The sequence below is a fragment of the Seriola lalandi genome, unplaced genomic scaffold, assembly GCF_002814215.2.
Source record: "Seriola lalandi dorsalis isolate HSWRI2012SDOR001 ecotype SW California unplaced genomic scaffold, Sedor1 jcf7180002054309, whole genome shotgun sequence".
In the NCBI taxonomy this organism is placed as follows: domain Eukaryota; kingdom Metazoa; phylum Chordata; class Actinopteri; order Carangiformes; family Carangidae; genus Seriola; species Seriola lalandi.
In genome coordinates, this window is record NW_019524862.1 from 288087 (window position 1) to 308410 (window position 20324).

General features: G+C 39.4%; 2 protein-coding genes across 3 annotated transcripts; both read left to right on the forward strand.

The window, feature by feature from the left end:
• The first annotated feature begins 46 nt into the window (after window positions 1-46).
• On the forward strand, window positions 47-17137 carry LOC111655196 (calsenilin-like). Of its 2 annotated transcripts, none has more exons than XM_087174065.1 (10): window positions 47-153; window positions 4197-4290; window positions 8023-8197; window positions 13455-13579; window positions 14989-15058; window positions 15213-15283; window positions 15367-15474; window positions 15584-15688; window positions 16456-16518; window positions 16640-17137. In XM_087174065.1, exons 1-10 carry the CDS (start codon window positions 65-67, stop codon window positions 16685-16687), a joined length of 948 nt encoding a protein of 315 aa, XP_087030191.1. In that variant the 5' UTR covers window positions 47-64; the 3' UTR covers window positions 16688-17137. The 2 variants fall into 2 exon arrangements, with proteins under 2 accessions (XP_087030191.1, XP_087030192.1); XM_087174066.1 differs by lacking the exon at window positions 47-153 and adding an exon at window positions 3960-4033.
• Window positions 17138-18862: 1725 nt separating this feature from the next.
• sprn2 (shadow of prion protein 2) lies at window positions 18863-20084 on the forward strand. Its single transcript, XM_087174067.1, has 2 exons — window positions 18863-18943; window positions 19561-20084. Exon 2 carries the CDS (start codon window positions 19571-19573, stop codon window positions 20030-20032), a length of 462 nt encoding a protein of 153 aa, XP_087030193.1. The 5' UTR covers window positions 18863-18943; window positions 19561-19570; the 3' UTR covers window positions 20033-20084.
• Window positions 20085-20324: the final 240 nt, after the last annotated feature.

The window sequence follows — 20324 nt, forward strand, 5'->3', positions numbered from 1 at the left end:
ACAGGTGAAACAGCAGCGCCAATCAATATGATTAGCTGAGGAAACGTCAGAGAGACTCAGCCACATGTTTCAGCCTGAGCCAGACCCAGACTCAGGAGTTTTTGAGGAGTTGGTTGTGCACCAAAATGAGCGACTAGAAGACGTATCAGCATGGTAAGCGTAGTTATTTATTTACGTTGTTTGTTAGCTTGTAACTCGCAGTGGTTGACAAAGTGTTAGCGGCTGGCTAATGCAAACTGTTGCTGTCTGTACTAACAAGGTTTTGGTGACTGGTGTAGGAGCAATGTGTCTCATGATGGTTAGTGTTAGAGGAAACAGGAGAGACTTGGCCACATGTTTGAGCTTCAGTCGGCCTCAGATGAGGAGAGTCTTCTGCACCAAAATCAACAGCGTAGTTAGCATCTTTTATTTGTTTATGCTGTTTGCTAGCTCGCAACTGACAGTGGCATCATAAATGTGTTAGTGGTTATGTTAATGCAAACTCTCGCTCCCTGTACTGACAAGGTTTCAAGTTTATTTTGCCCACCCCTTGTCCCCAAAGTTGACGGGATTGGTTCCTCAGTTATATGATGTATGAAATCCTGGCTGTATGAGACTTCTCATTGGTTCACTGCAGTTCGAAGGTGGAAATGCGCAGCCATGGTTTTGACTGCTTATTTCACTCATGATATGTCTCAACAATCCTAATCCGTCCCCTGTGATATGATATGTCTTGTATTATATATATATATATATATATATATATAAAACACGATGTAGACATGTTAACAAGGTTAAAAACGTGATTTTCATTGGAGGGGGTCTTTAAATGATATCAGTTTTATTGTTTTCATATTTTTGTGTCTCCTTCAGTGTCAACTTCAGCAAATAAAAACTCCATAAATGCACAAATGGGGTTTTAAATGGTTTATTTGGTTTAAAAAGTAAGATAATGTCGATATAACAACGCTTCATTACTCAATTTATCTGAATATACACTTCTCACTGGACAGCGACAGTACATGAGCAATCCTCTGGATATGTTGGTGGTTCTGTGGCTTCTTATTGTATCGCACATAGAGAAACATGTACACATACTGTATGTGTGACTGAAACACAATAAGATGGACACATGTCAAACACTGTGCACTATGCCGTCTATTGCAATAACCCTGCAATAAATTAGGTCAGATATATCTTTTATGGTGCAGGTGTTGCATTAGTTATGATGTGCAACGACTGGAAAACACAGGCAGGAAGAGAGGCCGTGTGAAATGAAACTTTTATCTGCAGCCTTTCACATTTACTGAGGTTTTACTGGAAAATAAGCGATGCCACACAGTGTAATTAACCTTTAACCTTCATCTGGTCCCTAATAGAAATGTCCATGACAGCATCTTCAGAGCTGCGAGTTAGTAATTAACACAGGGGACGGATTAGGACTGTTGAGTTAATTAAAATGTTGAAATGCTTTGGCATTGTGATTCCTCTAAGCCTCATGGGCCGGAAAAAAATTGAGTGGGGTGCAGCAGAGGGTAAATGATTTTATTATACGTCTTCAGCAACATCACATCCAGTTTGCAAAAGAAAGTTCAAACATTTTTTAGCTGGATTACTAAACTGGAAGCTGCCTGGATGAAATAAGTCAACAACTTAGATACTGAGTTAATTAACATTTGTTTAAAGCTATACTTCAAAAACAGAACAGTAGTTTCTGCTTTTTACTCGCATTAAAGTGCTGGAGATGAACTGACAGCAGCAGTGCAGAGAGGCAGAGGCAGAAGGACGAAGAGAGGAAGAGGATGAGGAATGTGTTTTTCAAGGAAAACTTCTCCTCATGCTGAAAAAGACAGAATATTACCTCGAGTGTGAACAAGATCCTGTGGCCAAAGAGACATTGAAAAGAAAACACATCCTCACTTTTTAATAAAAATCTTTATCACATTGTTTTACAGCTGAATGCTGTTATTTCAGAAGCTGTCTAGTGATCACAAAAAAGTATTTTTCATTTATTGCCTCTTAAAGCAATGTCAGATTTTAGAGGACCTGTCTGTTTTATTGTATAGTTTTGTGTCTTGGGATAGCTGTGGAGAGTGTAATTTTGTCTCCTCTGTATTTTTTCTTTGTGTTTAGACCTTTGGGGAAAGAGTTATAACAGCAACAAACCTTTAATGTCCTCTTTGCTACGAAGCTACGTAACTTCATCTTCCCCAAATCCTATAACATACAGAGTTAATTAAGTCAACATGTTTCATAATGTCACATTTCCGGTTTATATTCATGTCTCTTATCAAAGAAAAGGATGAGTAGCGGTGGATGTTTGTGGCACAGTTGCAGACATAGTATGAATGTGTGCACAAATGTGTGCAGCCATGCATGTGAGTGTTTGTGGCAAATCCTCCCAAAAAAAGGAAAAAAAAATGCAACATTCATGAAGGAAGAGAGAAAATAAAAGAAACCACCTTCCTCAGACACACACACACACACACATCATAGGCACATCTACACTGAACACACACCTTCAATTAAACCCTGAGCTGATGTGTAAGGCACCAGGGAAACTGGAGGCTCTCTGGAACTAGTGAGGCTAAAAATAACGTAAGTGTCTGCAGGAGTGAGACAGACCTGTAGGAAGATGAGAAGTGCAAGGACAGACAGACAGAACAGAAATATTCAATTTCACCAGTTTAGTTATCATTGCTGAAACAGCGGGGGAGATTTTAATATTTCAAGTCAATGTATTCTCTGATTAATGAGAATGATCTCAAGCTATTGGTGTATAATTAACTAAATGATAACCACCCACATTTTTAAAAAGGTACAGACTGAAATATCTAAAATATCTAAACACCTGTTGGATGGATACAGTTTAGAAGAGGCATTCATGGTCCCCAGAGGATGAAACATAATGACTTTGGTGATACTCTGACTTTTCAGCACCAAGACCACAGACAGACTTAGTCTTTGTTTGATGAAACATGGTCAAAAGTGGAAGTGGAGATTTGCACTCAAGCTGTTTCATTTCATTCATAGAATAATGCAGAACGTTCTCATGTCACCAGCAAATCTTTTTGAGTTTGTGCATTTTACACTTTCATTTGCTCTTGCCAGTTTTTATGTTTCATTAATCGACTTTCCCTCTAATGTCTCTTTTTAATGTCTATTCCACCTGAGATAAAGCGTTGCCTTCAAACATCACATTTCTCCTTCTTAAGCACTGATGGACAACATTTCCTATTGTAACAAATACATCTTGGAGATAGTGAAGAACATTTCTCCTTCATTCAAACCTCCCTGTGACTTGTGGGAACAATAACCACAAATGAGACAAATGACATTCATAGAATTTGAGAAGAGGCACTTTAACAGATGCAGAGGCCATGTCAGTATATTTTGGGCAGCTTCCTGCTCTCATATTCATTTTCCTTTAATGTGATACCATGGATGGAAACAGGTGCACGGTACAGAGTGTTCCCTTAATGGGGTGTAGTTTCAAAATTCAAAGTCAAATTAAAGGAGCTTTGCAGCACAATGCCATTGTGACGCTGTGGTGTCAGTACATTGCAGATGTAAAGCCTGTCTATTTGATGTTGATGGGAAGTCTTGCTTTTTTATTGTTTGAGAATATTTGGTAAGAACAATTCAACCACCCAACCAACCTAAATTGGATAAAAGTCACAAAATAGTATTATTATTAGTAGTATTATAATTATATCTGAGTATACAGACATAACACAGCAAATCAACTCGGACAGTGTGTGTTTAGGTGTGTGTGTGTGTGTGTGTGTGTGTGTGAGAAACACAGTAATCCTGTTTAATTTCCTCAGAGAGTCTGGGTCTGAGTTTGGACCCACACATCATCGCTGCTCGTTATAATATGTCTGGCACTTCTAATAACATTTGTCACGATGCAAACACCTCGTCCGCACCTCGCTCCTTCTGTGGCTCTATAAAGCGTCCGCCTCCTCTCGGTGCTGTTTGCTGGATGAGCCGAGGATCACGACTCTGCTGCTCATCACGGACTCAATCACACCTTCACTCTCTCACTCTTCAGGTGCGAACTTTTGCTGACCTGCAACACGTAGATGTGGTGATTACGGTTTATCCTCAGTGCATCTCTCTCTCTCTCTCTCTCTCTCTCTCTCTCTCTCTCTCTCTCTCTCTCTCTCTCTCTCTCTCTGTGTCTTGTCTCTCTCGCGCGCTCTCTCTCCATGCAGCTGCAGCTCACTGGGTCGTTTTGAGGAACGCGAGCTGAGGACCGTTGCAGCGATTCTTCTCCAAAGCATCAACACAAGCCCAGACGCAATGCAGGTGCAGTAAACATCTATTACTTTATGCTTTAATGTACTTATTGCTGGAATAGATTCCACTAACATGCAGAAAGATTAATCATGGCCATTGCTGCTGTGAGCGTTTTGTAACTCACAGTATGATAGCCTACTTTTTAAATTAACAGCGCAAAGTCCTTCAACTCAGCTGAACATTAGAGAAAAAGAGCTGTACATCACATTTTAAAGGCATGAATTAGTGGAGGAAGTGTTCAGATCTTCAGGCTGAAACAAAAGTCCTGCGTGAACTAGGCATGTATTATCAGAAAAATATACTTAAAGTGTCAAAAGAAAAAACTAAAAAAAAAAACTAATTATGTGGAAATAAAAAATTGTAATTAGTTAAAAATTGCATTATTGGGGATGTTGTTATTGATGTATTACACTAATAGAAGCAGCATTTAATGTGGTGGCTTGTTGATGTGTGTCTAACTTTAACTACTTTATCTATTGGAGAGATCTATAAAAATGCATTAAATTTTATTGGTTGATCATATTTTTTGTATCGAAAGACTAACTAAGGCTGTCAGGTGAATGTGGTAGAGTAAAAAAGTAAAGTATTTCCCTCAAATGTAAATGTACCTTTTTTATAAAAATAAAAAAAATGCACTCAACTACAGGAGGCTACTTGAGTAAATGTACTTTCCACCACTCCTGATTTCACACTATAAACAGAATTATAATATGGAAACATGCATGTTGACGTAATGTGCTTGTTTGACCAGTAACTTGAAGCCGAAACATGTTAACCACATGGCAAACAGAAATCAAAGCAGATTAGAAAAGCATAACAGGTGGTAAAGAGTTGAGCTGGAAACCAGACTGAAAACCAGGACACAGACTTGATGGGGTCCAAGCAGGAGAACAACTTCTTTTTGTCATTTCATTGAAACAGCCATGAGCTCCTCTTCTGTGTGTGTGTGTGTGTGTGTGTGTGTGTGTGTGTGTGTGTGTGTGTGTCTGTGTGTGTGTCTGTGTGTGTGTCTGTGTGTGTGTGTGTGTGTGTGTGTGGTAGCATATGTGATGATCAGTGGAGGACGGTCACCCACAGTGTTCATGATGACTTCATGATCACAGGGAGCATCTCACTACTCAGCACACATGGCTCCTTTGTTTTTACTAATGCAGCGCTTTGGATGTTAAGACCCTAAATCACCTTCTGTTCAGATCCTTTAAAACAGTTTTTCATCCTCACAGACAATTTAGTATGACTGACAATTTATAATTTACTTGATATAAAAGCACATTTTATTATAAAGGTTTTAAATAAATACCTTAATTAAACTTGACATTAGTGAAGTTTGAAGTAACTACTTCAGTCACTGCAGAAGGATATATGCTGCATATATGAATGAGACTGCTTTATGCACTTGAATATACATCCGTGCATTTAGTTCTTCAGTGTGATTGTGTGTCTGCCATGGATGCCTATTGTATGTTTGTGTGCATGTCTGTTTGCATGTGTCCGGTTGTTTATGTGGCTTTTGGATGGTCCATCAAGTGTACGTCTGTTTAACTCGTCCTCGTCACTCACCTCACCGTGGCAGCAAACTCTGATCTTTTATTGATGCAGTTTTAAGTAGTGTGAATTATTGAGCGACATTCTCGATGCTCTGTATGCTTTGGCATCCTTTCGTATTCAAATACGGGACTAAGGGGAGATCCCCAGACAGTAGTTCTGTTTATTTTCTCTACAAACTCTATACCTTATATTCTCAGCAACCTCTTAAAGAAAGCTGTTTTATTCATAAGAGCCCGTTATCACAAGCAAGTAAAAGACCTTGCATAGACAGAGAGAGAGATGAGATGGGAGCCTTAAGAAGGGAAGAGAAAAACCGAAGGTAACTCAAATGGGCGACAAAGAACCAAACAATAAAAGGAAGGAACAAACCTCACACACTGTGAACCTGTGCCAAGAAGAACAGTCCAATAACACTGACAGTGACTATGAGTCAACACATACTCCCTGTTTCTCAGAGCCAGACAGTATAGCTCAGAAAAACAGTCTCACAGAGAGATGGTGACACAACAAATTATTTCAGAATGGAAAGAGAACCAAACACACGCAGACCCTTAAAAAGAAAAAACAAAAAAAACACCACAGTTCTCATCCTAAAATTGTCCTGACACAAGTGTAATTGGATTATTTTAGAGCAAGTGAGTCATGTTTGAAAATGTAAAGCTTCATTATCACTGAAATATTAATCTGAACATAGAAACACTGAATGCGTGCCCAGTGTGAGATGACAACATGTTGTGTGATGATGGAAATAACTGGAAATATAGTAACAGCTGGTGTGTCCCTGTTCCCAGAAGAGCTCCTGTTACTGGAATATTATACCTTTTCCAATTCATTCTCTCTTTGTCCGGAAGCACCAGTTTTGTCAGAAGCACTGTACATAGACTGATCTCCTGCTACTTTCAGTGTTAAAATATGTTCAACACAAAGGCAGGATTTAGCTGCAAAGTGCGCAAGGGATTCCTACGAGAGTGGCAACCGCATAAAGACCAATACATTTTGTAATAAACACTTAACTATTCATATCAAATGAGCTGTTTGAGTATCAAGGTATTGATGACCGAGGCACTGATCTGTTCACCCTGTTAGCTGCATGTAGCTCCTCCTGCAGGTCCAGCTATCAAGTGCCTTGCTGTTTCACAATATAAAGCTATAAAAGCAGATCCAGCTTACAAGTACCAAACCTTCTTTTTTTTGTCATGCAACCATAAGATTAAAAGCCTCCTTCAATATGTAACTTGTGCTTCCTAAAAGGCAGACAGAGTTGTACTAGAGGGAAATGTGATTAAATTAGGTTTTGTGTATAATGTCTCATTTAGATTAAATTGTTCAGGAACTTCAGGTCTAGATGGTGTTAGATGTTCACCGTACTATAATCTGTAAACTGCCTGTAAACCAATGGAACCGCAACGGGAAGTGCCATAGAAATTGTAATTCAAATGGGAAACATCAACTTCAACACAGAGCATAGTGCTGCGTCTTTGTCGTTTAAAACCTGTATCCAGCGATTGTGTGCCGCACGGTGGCAAAGCAAATAAGCTGTGAATACTACACTGACATATTAAGTTCATATTTACCCAACCAGGAGCAACATTAGCATTCATTTGGACTCATATTTGAGTCCACCTAATGAAGTCTAATATCCACTCTCCTTTCTAAATCAGTTTTTAGTCATCAACAACCCCTGAAGGAAATAATTTAACTACCATCATGTTCTGCAGCTCATCCCTGGCTGTGTGTGTCTGCTGCTTGGTGCTAAATGTACATTAGGGCTTTAGAGCTTTATCACTGAAAAACATCTAAAAATAACGCTGCTGTGGGTCATAAAACCAAAACAATGGGCTCAAAGATGCAAAAATGTTCTGTAGATCTGAGGGGAACTGCCACGGTAACCTCTCTCCCTCCCTCCAAAATCAAATCTGTAAACAGAAATTGTAACTATACCTGATTTAAATATTAACTGATGAATCTAGCTTATAAGACACACACAACACGCAGTTAGGTGTCAGAAGATAAAGAATGGAGGCGACCTATAGCCTGGAAGTGGCTGCTTTTCCAGGCATCACTGGTTGTTTTCCTCTCCCTGCCTGAGGTGTGTCAGGTGATCCCTCTTGTAGGGGCTTTTGACAGCGGTTTATCTTCAAAGAGCTTTTCTTTTCCCTCTCAGAGGACACTTTCTTTTCTGTACTTCCTCAGGCGGATGAGAAGACGGTGGATGGCGGTCTGCTGCCTGATGCCAATGGAAAAGATCCAAACCCGGGCGGACAGACAGAGGGCTCCAAGTGGGAGAAACCGCGGCTCTCACGTAAATCTCTCATGAAGTGCTGTCTCGTCAAATGGATCATCGCCAGCACCAAGCAACAGGGACCAGGTAGAGGCACATGAACAGAGCCACCACCAGGCAACAACACAATATATTGAATATCAGCATGATTGTGACAGCAGGGGAGGTGGGAGATTCAGCAGGGAGGCAGGTCTTCAATCTCCCACACTACAGAATACATTAATTTTTGAGCTTCTTCACCATCCACAGTATAGATCTACATTTAAAATGCTCTCTATTCTTTCCCTCTACTCAGTGTTTACAGCACATACCTCTCTGCTCACTAAGCGCCACTTCATTTTAGCAGGTCATCGGTCAATGACTGGACAGCTGCCACTTTCCCTTTAGCCTCTGATTGTGCTTCGTAGAATGAAGTTTGATCCACTCCACATTTCTCCCTCCCCATCTAAAACTCGCTGTACACACAGAACTCGCCACTTCATCTCTGAGGAATGATTTCACCTTTGGAACTCGTTTCTATCTTAACTACTCAATTAGCGTACTTTGAAATTATAATAAGTTAATTAAAGAAGGTACCACGCCACAACACCAGTCACAAGTGTTAAATGGCGCTTTTTTTTTTTTTCCATAGATAGATGAAGAGCACTGTGTCTTCGACTGCCCCTACATGCCCCAGTTTTCTATCTGAATTATTGACATTGCCCTCCTGTGTGGGCAAGACAGTGCAGACAGTCTGCTGCGTGCATGCACAATCTTTCCTGCCAATATCACATTTTGTCTTGATTCCCCTAATGTGCAAACAGTCTCTTTGATTCATTCAAATATTTGTCTGTCTTTTGTGCTTTGATAAGCCTCAGTGAAAAAATACAGTGGTAAGCAGACAAAAGCCGTCATTTCCAGAGATGACCTGCTGTTGTCATCTAGACTCATTTGCTACCGACTTCTCTCTCTGTGCCAACAGACAGATGGCCGAGTGCCTTGGACAGGACATCGAGGCTTTAATGGCTAACAAACCGTCACTTCAAAGTAAAACAGCTACGCATTTACAGTTCAACCATATATCCCATCCCTAATTTAGACATCTGTGAGGAAATGGTCTTGATTTCTTTTATTTATGAGGCCTTTAATTATATCTGTCGTAGAACTCTATAAGATGTAATGCACTGAATCACTAAATTATTGTCATCACTCTCATCATTTCTTACCTTTTATTTTTCTTTACTGTTTGTTAACCTCTGAAATGGAAACATTCATTGAGGTTTAAACGTATGTCCTTCACATCGTAAGAACTTTATCGCCACCTGCTGGTGTGTAGACATTAATACAACCTGAGTGCCTCCTGTCCTTACAGTAGATGTTGGTGTGCACTCATTCTCATACGTGTGTGTTTCATACACAACACCACACTGGAAATAGTCTGTGGTTTTTCTGAAGAATGCTTGCAAAAGTAATACAACTGCTTTGAAATAAAAAAAATCATGTTTGATAATAGAGAATCGCTGCTGAATGGAGACAAAGATGTCTTCTGTTTCTCTAGTTATGAACATGAGAATGAGAATATGAGAATAAAACAATTGCAAGTAATAGATACTTTTGCCATCACACAGCAGGATTCAGCTGAGGATGCTGCACTTAGAACACTTAGCTGTAACTAAGCTCTGAAAACAAAGTTTGTAGATGTCTGTTTGGCTGTAATTACAATGTACTTGTGTTACTGCAGAGGTAGCACTTAAAATGTCTCACTGCCTTGTGAGTTTCTTTGTTTTTCCACCTCATACTCGATATGAAATAGTAGTTTGTTGCTTAGTTTACAATAATATAGAGAGTGAAAACATTTGTGCATTCTGTCACATCAGACCAGCTTTAGGAGTCGTCACGTAAGGTTTGAATACTAGTACAGATAACGTAAATCCTGCTGCATAAATGCCCTTTAGAATGGCCGTCAAAGCCATCAAGCGTTTGCAGTAGAGTCAGTGTTTGACGATGTAAATCAAAGTTTAAAGAAACCTGGATAACAAGTGTATGAAGGACAGATAAAGTCCCTTCCTAACCTCCTTGTTTGTATGAAGTTTCTAAAAACAGTTCTTAGTTAAGTTAAGGATGTATAATTGTGTGATGAGAACTTGTGTGATATTTTGATCGATGGGCTCAGGCTCTGAGTTGTAATGTTGCCCTCACCGCAGTCATTAGAGCCTGACGTTGAGTCTGATGGCTGCACTGTCGGCTTCCCTGCGTTCCCTTCACTTATGTCTGTGTTTAGTAGAAGAACACGGACAGATCAGCACTTAAGGTGCATTAAACATCAGCTTTAATGTTGTTATAATGTTATATGGCATGAGATGGCTGTGTGCAAAAACCCTCAGTTGTATTTGAGGGTTAACTTGCAGCACTTTCTAAGCTACATGATCCATCACCCCTGATCTCACAGTTTACGCTCTGCTGACTCATAAAAGGCAAAGTTCTGGATATCATAATGCCGGGACCAGAGGCTTTATGTTTTCAGGTTGTCCGTCTGTCTGTTCGTACATACAGTATGTACGAACGTTGTACGCACATCCCATTCTCGTGAACACAATATCTCAGTAACACCTTGAGGGAATTTCTGCAAATTTGGCACAAACTCAAGGATTAACCAATTAGATTTTGGTGGTCAAAGGTCAAAGGTCACAGTGACATCACGAAACAGTTTTCACCGTGTGAACGCAGCATCTCGAGTAGTCGTCTAGGAAATCCCTTCAAATTTGGCACAATCGTTCACCTTCAAGGAGGTTAATGAAATGGTTACAATTTTATATGATTCTGGATAAAGCCAGAATAGCTCATTAGTTATTTCAGTAGTTGTTTGACTCGGACATTATTAAAGACAAGTCCATTTGGTGTCTCTAACTTACATAAAGCCATCTAAATGCATCTCTGGCCCGCTTTCTCTGCCTGCTCTAGGACCAATATTTTACCTCTCAACAATTGATTTGCCCTCCACCCTCCTTTCCTACTTAAACTGAGTCCATTATGTTGTGCAGAGTCATCATATACTCACATTTTTCTTTAGTCGTGTCATCTTCCAGCACGGCATTATCATACAAAGGCTCGCTCAGGTCTTAACAACAAAGGTATTTTTAGACTGCCAGCCGTCATGTTATGAGGAGCATTTCACAGCAGATAGAAATTGACCTCTGATGTGTGCAGCACAGACGTAATTCAACTTTACTATTCTTAACTGCGATGTCATAAACAAAGCACTGTTTTTACAGTCAAAGCAGTCACGTCCGAGTTACTGAGCCTGTGTATCGCTGAACGACCCAGCAGACGCAAGCAGCGCCACAAAGGGCAGGGCAGACTCCTTCTCTCTAAGTGCTGTTCATATCCCAGCCATCAGCGGATGTGGATCAATGCTTGGTTTTACAGCTTTGCATCCTTGAAATGACTGAGCAAATAAAGACAACTTAGATTGTCAATCACAGAATATTAGTAAAGAAATTCCTTCAGTAAGAACATCACCAACCTCATACACACACACACACACACACACACACACATATAAATATATATATGTATATACACACACACACAACTCAAGAGAGAGTGGGGGTGGAGCCCCTGAGTCGATGGAGTTGTGGGAGAAACCCTAAAATGAACTAGGCTGGATGTAAAAAGCTGCCGAGTAGTAACACAGATGGATCGTTTGCGAGTGGAGATAACTGCGGCTCATTTTGGGGGATTAAGACGATATGAATTTGATATGTCTTTGCAAGAGCACACCATGGACTGCACCTGTTTACTGAAAGGAGGATGCTCTTCAGTCACTCTAATAGCATTTTTTTCCCCCTGACTGGTCAGTGGTTGAAGTCAGGAGTTTCATTTAAGTGTATATAATTGCTGATGCCTGTACAAAAAACACTGATAAAGAGGAGGCGGCTGGAGGAAGGAGATGATTAGCAGCAGGTGATGTTCAAATGCGACGTTTAGAAACAAATCGGGAAAGAATTTCAACGTTAAGTTTTTTTAAAACGTGTTTTGCACAGGTTATATCTAATGCAGGGCAACGATGGGATTGGAGGGAATGGAAATTATTGCCATTGCTGTTGTTATTGGACTGTTTATTGTTGTGCTCAAACAGTTTGGGATTTGGGAGCCCTTGTCGTTGGAAGGTAAGACATGAAGAGCAAGTCTGGAGAAAATAATATTGTAGGTTTAAGCTTTTGTATTCTGTATAAGAGTAATACTGTTAAACATTCTTGTCATTTGATTTTGTTGTATGTAATAACAAAGCTAAAGTTATGAGTATATAATTGTAGTCACACAAACAAGCTGTAAAATATTAAAGGATAGGTTTACATTTCTTCAAGTGAAAAACACTCACATCAGAAATGTGTGAGGAGGGGATCTCCTCACGGCCTGTATGAACCTCTACAGTGAGCAAAATATTTTTTAATGTACACAATGGCATGTAAGTGCTGTTTTAAAAAAAAACAAAAAAAAACAGACTTGACAAAATGTGAATCTGTCCTTTAATGGTGTGTTCACTGTGTTGGTAAATGTAACTTGTAGATATCAAGCCAAATATTTTAACAGTCCTGCGACTTTCTTCTTCCCCTCTGATTTCTTCATCGCCTCTCCTCAATCCCTGCCTTGTCTTTTTCAACTTTCTGTGCGTGTTGCTCTTGTAAAGACGGTGAGTACCTGCAGTGGTAGTTTCATTTTATCCCAGCTCTTTCTGCGTTGGCTCACTGGGAGTTAGTGACACATGTGCTTTCATTGCAAGTCAGATGCTCTGTCTAAAATCCCTATTCGATCCCTGCATTTGCTTTGTGCCATTTTATGCAAGTGCCAGACTGACAGTTTTTGTGAAATCTATGCTCTGTTTATACAATAGTGACCTCAGAAATGCCCACAATAGCTAAAAGAAAAGGATTAGCATGTTTATCTGCTTATTTCCATCCTATTTCCTTTGCAGTTCTAGAAGTTCCTCTTACTCGTACGTTTTCTCACTTTTCTGTAAAAAAAAAAAAAAAAAATCTCTCTTTCTTTCTGTCTCATCTTCTTGTATCCAATACTGAACATTCTTCTTACCATCCTTTATCTTCTACCCATTTCCTTGTCTCACCTTCCCTTTTCTAACCTCTCAATTTTATACTTTGTTTTGTCTGAAGATGGTGAGCATTTTGAGTTACGTGCAGTCATTTTAATTTTTCGCCTACCATCTGTTTGATTTTCTAGTGTTCGATTCCTCCCCTGCCCTTCCCTTTTTTTTTATTTCTTTCTTGTCTTACCTCTGTTTCCTCCCTCTTTTCTCCCTCCCCTCTGTTTCCCACCTTCCCCGACTTCTCTGTTTCCCCTCTGACAGACAGCACTGACGGTGACCTTGAACTCTCCATGGTGCGACACCAACCTGAGGGCCTTGACCAGCTCCAAGCCCAGACCCAGTTCACCAGGAAGGAGCTCCAGTCGCTTTATAGAGGCTTCAAAAATGTATGAAAACAGTCAGAGGAATGGCCGGGATTCCTCACACCCACTTTCTCACCTGTTCCCCAGTCACTCATTAGCTCCTTAGGAGCCTATATGTCTTGGTCCACCTCCACTTTCCCCCTGCCAGATTCTTGTGTCATTCCTGCTGTTGTTTTCAGCCTTGTTGCCTGTTTTACCTCCTGCCTGTTTTTGGACTTGCACCACTGAGCCAAGTTTCGGTTTATTGTTTATATATTTTGTGTTTTACCAACACATGCTCGAGCGTGGGGGTGACGTTATACATGCTTTTGCTAAGTGCCGATGCAAGTAATGCATATTGACAGTTATTGGCTGTAATGCGCCTTTAAAAGTTGCAAAGTGCCATTAAAGAGGAGAGGAAGAAGACCACAAGCTGAAGTAAACAAAACTGCATCATTAAAAATGCTTTGCTTTAGTGTAAACAAAACTGATTGTTTCAAATGAAATATCTTTTTCACAGCAGAAATTTGTCATAGCAGGAGAAGCACATGTGCAATTAATAGGATTGTGAATGAGGGTTACTGGGAAACGTCAGCTAAACAGATCTGTATTTAATATTATTACTTCCACCTATATTTTTGCTGCTATGTCAATAATAAAAGTAAAAAAAAGCAGTTTATTTCAATTATCAGTAAAATCAGATGCTTCATGTTCTTTGGATGTAATGAAAACCTGACTTGCATTTGCATAGGTTGTATTTACAAGGAAACACAACATCTCAGAGAAAGCAAATATTTAGCTTGTGACTCATCATTTTGGCCAGTGATGTTAGGAAAATTCCCACTGGTGTTGGTGGCAGACCAAGAGCAGCGGGTGGAAAAACATGTCATTTCAAGAGATTTTAGCAGCTTCTCCAGCTCCCTTTTTCCCCCTGTGCTCTTGTTGTACTGATACTGAACTGTTTCCCCTTCTCTGCATCACTTGCATTTTCCCTTGACCTGAACCAAAACGTGAAGACACTCTCACAGCAGCTTAAACACAGTAATTCTGTGTAACTGCATTCTGTGGATTGATGAAAAGCTCGAAAGGCCTCAGACAAAATCTTCTCAATTCGCTATTGCTACTGGATATCCTGCTCTTCTCACCCTCTAGTGACCATGTCCTTGCACTGCAGCCAGGGATCACGTCTGCACACTACAACACCATTTTAAAATCTCTTTTTAAAAAATAACAAAGGAGCAGAGAGTAGGTTAATCATCAAGAAACACTTTGTTGAGCTGCTTCCCATAATACAGAAGAATTAAATGTGCATGTGTATATTCAGTATAATCTTGTCATTAAGTTTCAAAATAATGGCATTGTGCTGTTCCTGTGCATCCTGTTGTGTGAAACTGCTGGTGAGTACAGAAAAGATAAAAGGAGCTATAAAAAAATTTTTTTTTACCCTTCAATAGGAATGTCCCAGCGGACTCGTGGATGAAGAAACATTCAAGACCATTTACTCACAGTTCTTCCCTCAAGGAGGTACAGTCTGAAATGTAAACTATAAACCTATGAAAGATTGACCTGATAGATTGTGAAACAAGCAAAGTAAGTCATGGTTGCAATAAATAATTGGGGTTTGCAAGAGTCACAAAATGTTCATTTTCAACCCTGTATGTCCATTATTTGTCCTCAGATGCGACCACATATGCACATTTCCTGTTCAACGCGTTTGACATGGACAGAAGTGGCTCCATCCGCTTTGAGGTGAGTGTACAGAGGTCTGCATATCTGTGTGACGTGTATTTGGTTTTAGTTTAAAGTAGGATGCAATGATTTTTGTTTTACAGGATTTTGTGTTAGGATTGTCTGTGTTGCTTAGAGGCTCTGTTACAGAGAAACTCCGATGGGCGTTTAATCTGTACGATATCAACAAGGATGGCTACATTACAAAAGAGGTAGGGTCAAAATTCTCTTAAGAGAAATACATCAAAATCTGTTGCAGTGTCATGATTTCTACAGATGTAAATCTGAGCGGGTTTTGTTGCTATTTTTATTTCTCTATAGGAAATGTTGGCAATAATGACGTCCATTTATGACATGATGGGCAGGTATACCTCACCCAGTGTACGAGAGGAATCCCCCTTTGAGCATGTGGAGAAATTCTTCCAGGTGTGTTATCTCTGACGCCACTAAACGACACGGTCTAATCCTTGGCATCTAAATAGATGTTATTACATCCAGATATTGTACTGATCCAAGACCACAACCTGTGTTACTGTAAACAGTCATTACAATAGAGTCACAAATTTGTTGCAGGAACAAAAAAAACAAACCTAACTAAAATGCACAGGTCAAGAAATATATTATCACAAGGTGCAGAACAGCATCGGTTTTAACACACTGCAAATGTAAATGTGCGTCAGTCTGTCTCGTAACAATGTTATTATATGTCTGGTGACAGGGTGAAAGTTGGTTTTTAGTACACTGCATCACAAGCAGTGGACAAAGGTCAATAATCTCTAAACTGTTCAACACACAATCAAAAACCTTGTGTTCACACATTCCTTCAGTCCAGCTGAATCTCCTGAAACACCTTCACTACACAGATTTCTTTTTTTGTTACAATTTCACAGAATATCCTAAATCTACTTTCGGACACTGGACTGTATCTTTGGGTTTTGTGAAAAAAAAGATACAAACTAAAAACCTAAAACTGCACCTAAACTTTTGATGTGGCATCTCCAGATTCTCAAATCAAAGAATCTGAAGACCAAACTTCTTCCAAACCCACAGTTTGTCACTGTGATTTCATGACACACTTTTAAACCTTAGATGAAAATCCTTCTGAGTTACTCTTCATAAAGTATTTTACTCACTTACTTTCCTACTTGACTAAACATGAAGTCTCTCTCCTTTACATGTCTGACATTTTTCAGAAAATGGATCGTAACAGAGATGGAGTGGTGACTATAGATGAGTTTATAGAAACCTGCCAGAAGGTAAAGCAGTAATAAAAGTGACGAATGTGCTCAAACTGCACAGATTGACTGTTCACTGTTGCTTTTTGCACAACACCACATGTAGCCTATTACTTGGATCTTTTGTTCATTTTCTCGACAGGATGAAAGTATAATGGCTTCCATGCAGCTCTTTGAGAACGTCATCTAGTTTCTTTAGACGGATGTGGATCAGTAATGCTGCATAGCGCTCCCAGCTGAAACAACTTTCATCCTGAAAAGGAATTCAAACTGTTCTATGCAGAGAAATGTGAAGAATTCACCAAATCACTTGGAGAAATGTTTCTTTGCATGACAGTTTTAATCTTCTTTTTGCACATGAAGCAAATGTGGAAAATTAAAAACTTCATCGTTACCAGATGAGCATGCGTTTGCCCAACAAATCAAAGCATGTGATGCAAACCACATTGAGCACAAACAGGAGGTTTTATTGTTGACCACTCTGAAACTCGGGCATAAGTGGGATGATACTTTGTTACTGTACTATACTGTAAAGAAAATAATTATGTTTCTAAGTTCCTCAGATGTTTGTGTAAACATGATACCCTGTCATTGTCATGTTGACCCAAAACCTGCTGAAATAAATGTCTACCTTCACCAATTGTTAACTCTATTTTCTTTTTTATGTCTTAAGTTCCTCACAGAGACCAAAAATAAGTCTGAAGTGTGTCTCCTTTCCACATGTGCAGGTTTTAACTTGTTTGTATCTTTTGCTAATTTTCACACGGACAGCACAAAAAGGCTCAGGTGTGTCCACTTTCAGAATAAAATACAGAAATGTAAGGGTCTAGCAAATGGTTGCATCAGGAGTGTTGCATTGTATTTCAGGCTGTGGATCTGTAAAGCTGCAAAAAAAAAAAAAAAAAAAGCCATGAAGCAAAGTTGTGTGTAACTGGCTACTTGCAGCCAGTTACATAGATGTTTCACTGTGTTTAAACCATCGCTTGAGTTAAACTGAACAAAACTACAGTGTCCAAAGTGTGCCCTCAGGAGGATCCTCTAAACCCATGACACAAAGCAAAAAATTCCTAGTGCTTTGATTCCGCATGATGGAATCTTTTCCAGTTTTTAGCAATTTGACCAGTCTCCTATTTCTGAACAATCATCTCTCTTATTCTACATCCTCTGGTGTCTTTTATTTCTTTGCATCACAGTCTTGATATGACACACGAAAAAAGAAAAAAGTCAGCTGTGTTGTTCATTTTATTCTCTGTACATTCTCTGTGTTCAGTTTCCTGCTCTGTCTTTGTTCGGCATGATTAATCTTTCAATTTATCATTACAAAAGCTTCTTCTGATTGGTGAATATAGTCTTGCTCCTCTGGACCAAATATCTTTAACATCTCGATCCATAGACAGCAACACAGCAAAAAGAATAAAATCAACCATCAGTGCTTTTTAATCAAAGAAACCATAAGACTCGACACTCAATATAATAACACAAACATATTACCTCTTACAGTCTATTAGTATATCGGCAGTAGGTTAAAAAATGAACTTTTCATTTTTTAAATAAATTTTAGTTGTGGATGAAAACTTTGAATATAACACAGTACCACCACATCATTACATCACATTTTTTTTGGGATGCAAAAGTGAAATTTGGCTGCTAAAGAAAATGCCAATATTATTCCTTTAAGAACTTCCACTATATGAGATGTTGAGAAACTGACTGTAATAGTCAATAGATGGATGGTAGTTCCATTTAAAAACCCATATAATCACATATGAATGCAAGTGCATGTTTGACTCAAGAAAACTCTCAAACTGGTATCCAAATCACAGAATTTAGATATCTGGTTGAATTAGTACATTTATTGTTAATCCTGAAGAAAAGAACCACAAAATAAAAGCAACAATGCAAATTAAACCTAAAAACAATTATTCTTCGGTTAAACTTGCAGGTTGACCCCCCTCTTTCTACAGGTCAGCCTTTCATCTGGAGGGTCAAATAAAATGAATGGGCACTGGTTAAAGTTAAAGAAACCAATAGTTCCCTTAAACACTGTTGAGCATTATAATCATGCAGGCAAAACGTGTAAGCTTTTAGTGAATAAAATGAAGCCTACAAACATATAGGCAGGAGCTACAGACCTTTGATAGTGATGCATTTGTTTTTGTACTAGCCTTTGCATTTGCTGAATAATGAGATGAAACTAGGTCTCACAGTTGTATGTGAAACGCCACCATCATCAAAAATCATTGAACGTGCACTGTATTATTGATCATGAACCAATAGCACCGCAGGGTTTGTTTTGGGGAGGAGCTGCGCTGACTCTGTTGAGTGGATGTTGGTATGGAAATGATACTGAAAAGCAACATGCAGCTCTGCTGTACTGCAGGTGTTGTGGTTTGAAAAGGGACTGCCACTCCAGCATCACAACTTCTTGCTCTGACCAGTCAGAAAGGTAAATAAAAATATTCAACTAATATTCTTTGCATTTTCATGTTTTTCAACTGCAGGATGGTTTTGAATCAAATCAGAAATCTACATTTTTAATTAAAACTTTTTACCTAAATTTTATGCATAATTTCTTTTCAGGCAAATTACAATGATGTACACAAACTGCAAATCTACATCCTTCGATACTACATCACTGATATATTTTTATAACAACCTATGGTATGGTAAATATGGTATAATGGTATATAATGTATAGTGCTAGTCAGAGCCAGGAAAAGCAAATGCATCATGATAGAGTGAAATATGCATCACACACATAATGCCTGGCTAATCCCAGTGTTGACAGAGCATGTGGATTGTTCTGGATGTCTGTTGTGTTGGTGCTGGAGAGCATGTGACTTTGGATGTGCAGTGAACTAAATCAAAGGCTTTAATGCCAGTTTGAATGACAGCCAAGAGACTTTACTCACTCCTCTCTCTTTGTCTCTCAAATAAATAAATATACTGCATGAAAAGAAAAAAGAAAAAGTTTGTGAGAATAAAAAGTCCAGGTTATTTGCCCTCAGCCTGCATGCGTCTCTTTTAGATTAATACTTGTTGATGTGTTTTTGCATGGTGCAGATTTCCAGTGATGGCTGGCCAGCAGAAGCTTCTCTCTCTGTGGGTTTGGCTGCTGCTTATGGCAGCACTGTTCCCGGGTGCACAGTACGTGTACAGTAAGCGTGGAGGCTTCAAGGGTCGAGGAAAAGGTGACAGTAACAAAGTGCCCCCCTCCCAGAGCGGAGGCCTCTCCAAGCATGGTCTGAAGTGGGCCGGAGCAGCAGCGGCCGGCATGCTGGGGGGCACAGGCACTGGTTACGGACTGGGCTTCCTCGGTAGGCCCAAGCATGGTTCTGGGAATCATAACAGCCATAAAACTAGCTCCTCTGAGCAAGATCAACGGTTTTACTACAATGAGCGCCAAGCATATCAAAACCGGTCTCTGTGGAGAGCCCTGGTTAGCACGGCTGCCCCTGCTCCCATGAGTAACATCTTCCTCACATTTGGACATGTGGTGTCTTTCCTTATAGCAGCCTGGATCAGAGACATTTGATCTAACCTCTGATCACTGGGCTGAATCATCAAATCAAATCAAATCAAATCAAATCAAATCAAATCAAATCAAATCAAATAAAAGCTCCTTTAAATAAATTATCTTTCCTGTCCTTTCTTGTTTAACATGGGATAATTATGTTTGTCCATGTTTTAACTCTAAGCTTTATATGATTGGAAAACTTTAAGTAGCATTTAGGACACTGAGGTCATGTCTGTAGTCATGTTACTTCAGGACTTTTCGGGGAGAACATATACTAATTTAAAGTCACAGAGAAGCAGCTAATTTTCCC

Excerpts from the sequence above, each read along its gene's own strand:
- LOC111655196 (XM_087174065.1), top strand. The coding sequence starts at position 65 with ATGTTTCAGCCTGAGCCAGACCCAGACTCAGGAGTTTTTGAGGAGTTG. Across the intron at positions 4,291-8,022 it reads CAAGCCCAGACGCAATGCAG|GCGGATGAGAAGACGGTGGA; the intron begins GTGCAGTAAACA and ends GTACTTCCTCAG. Across the intron at positions 15,689-16,455 it reads ATGTGGAGAAATTCTTCCAG|AAAATGGATCGTAACAGAGA; the intron begins GTGTGTTATCTC and ends GACATTTTTCAG.
- sprn2 (XM_087174067.1), top strand. The coding sequence starts at position 19,571 with ATGGCTGGCCAGCAGAAGCTTCTCTCTCTGTGGGTTTGGCTGCTGCTT.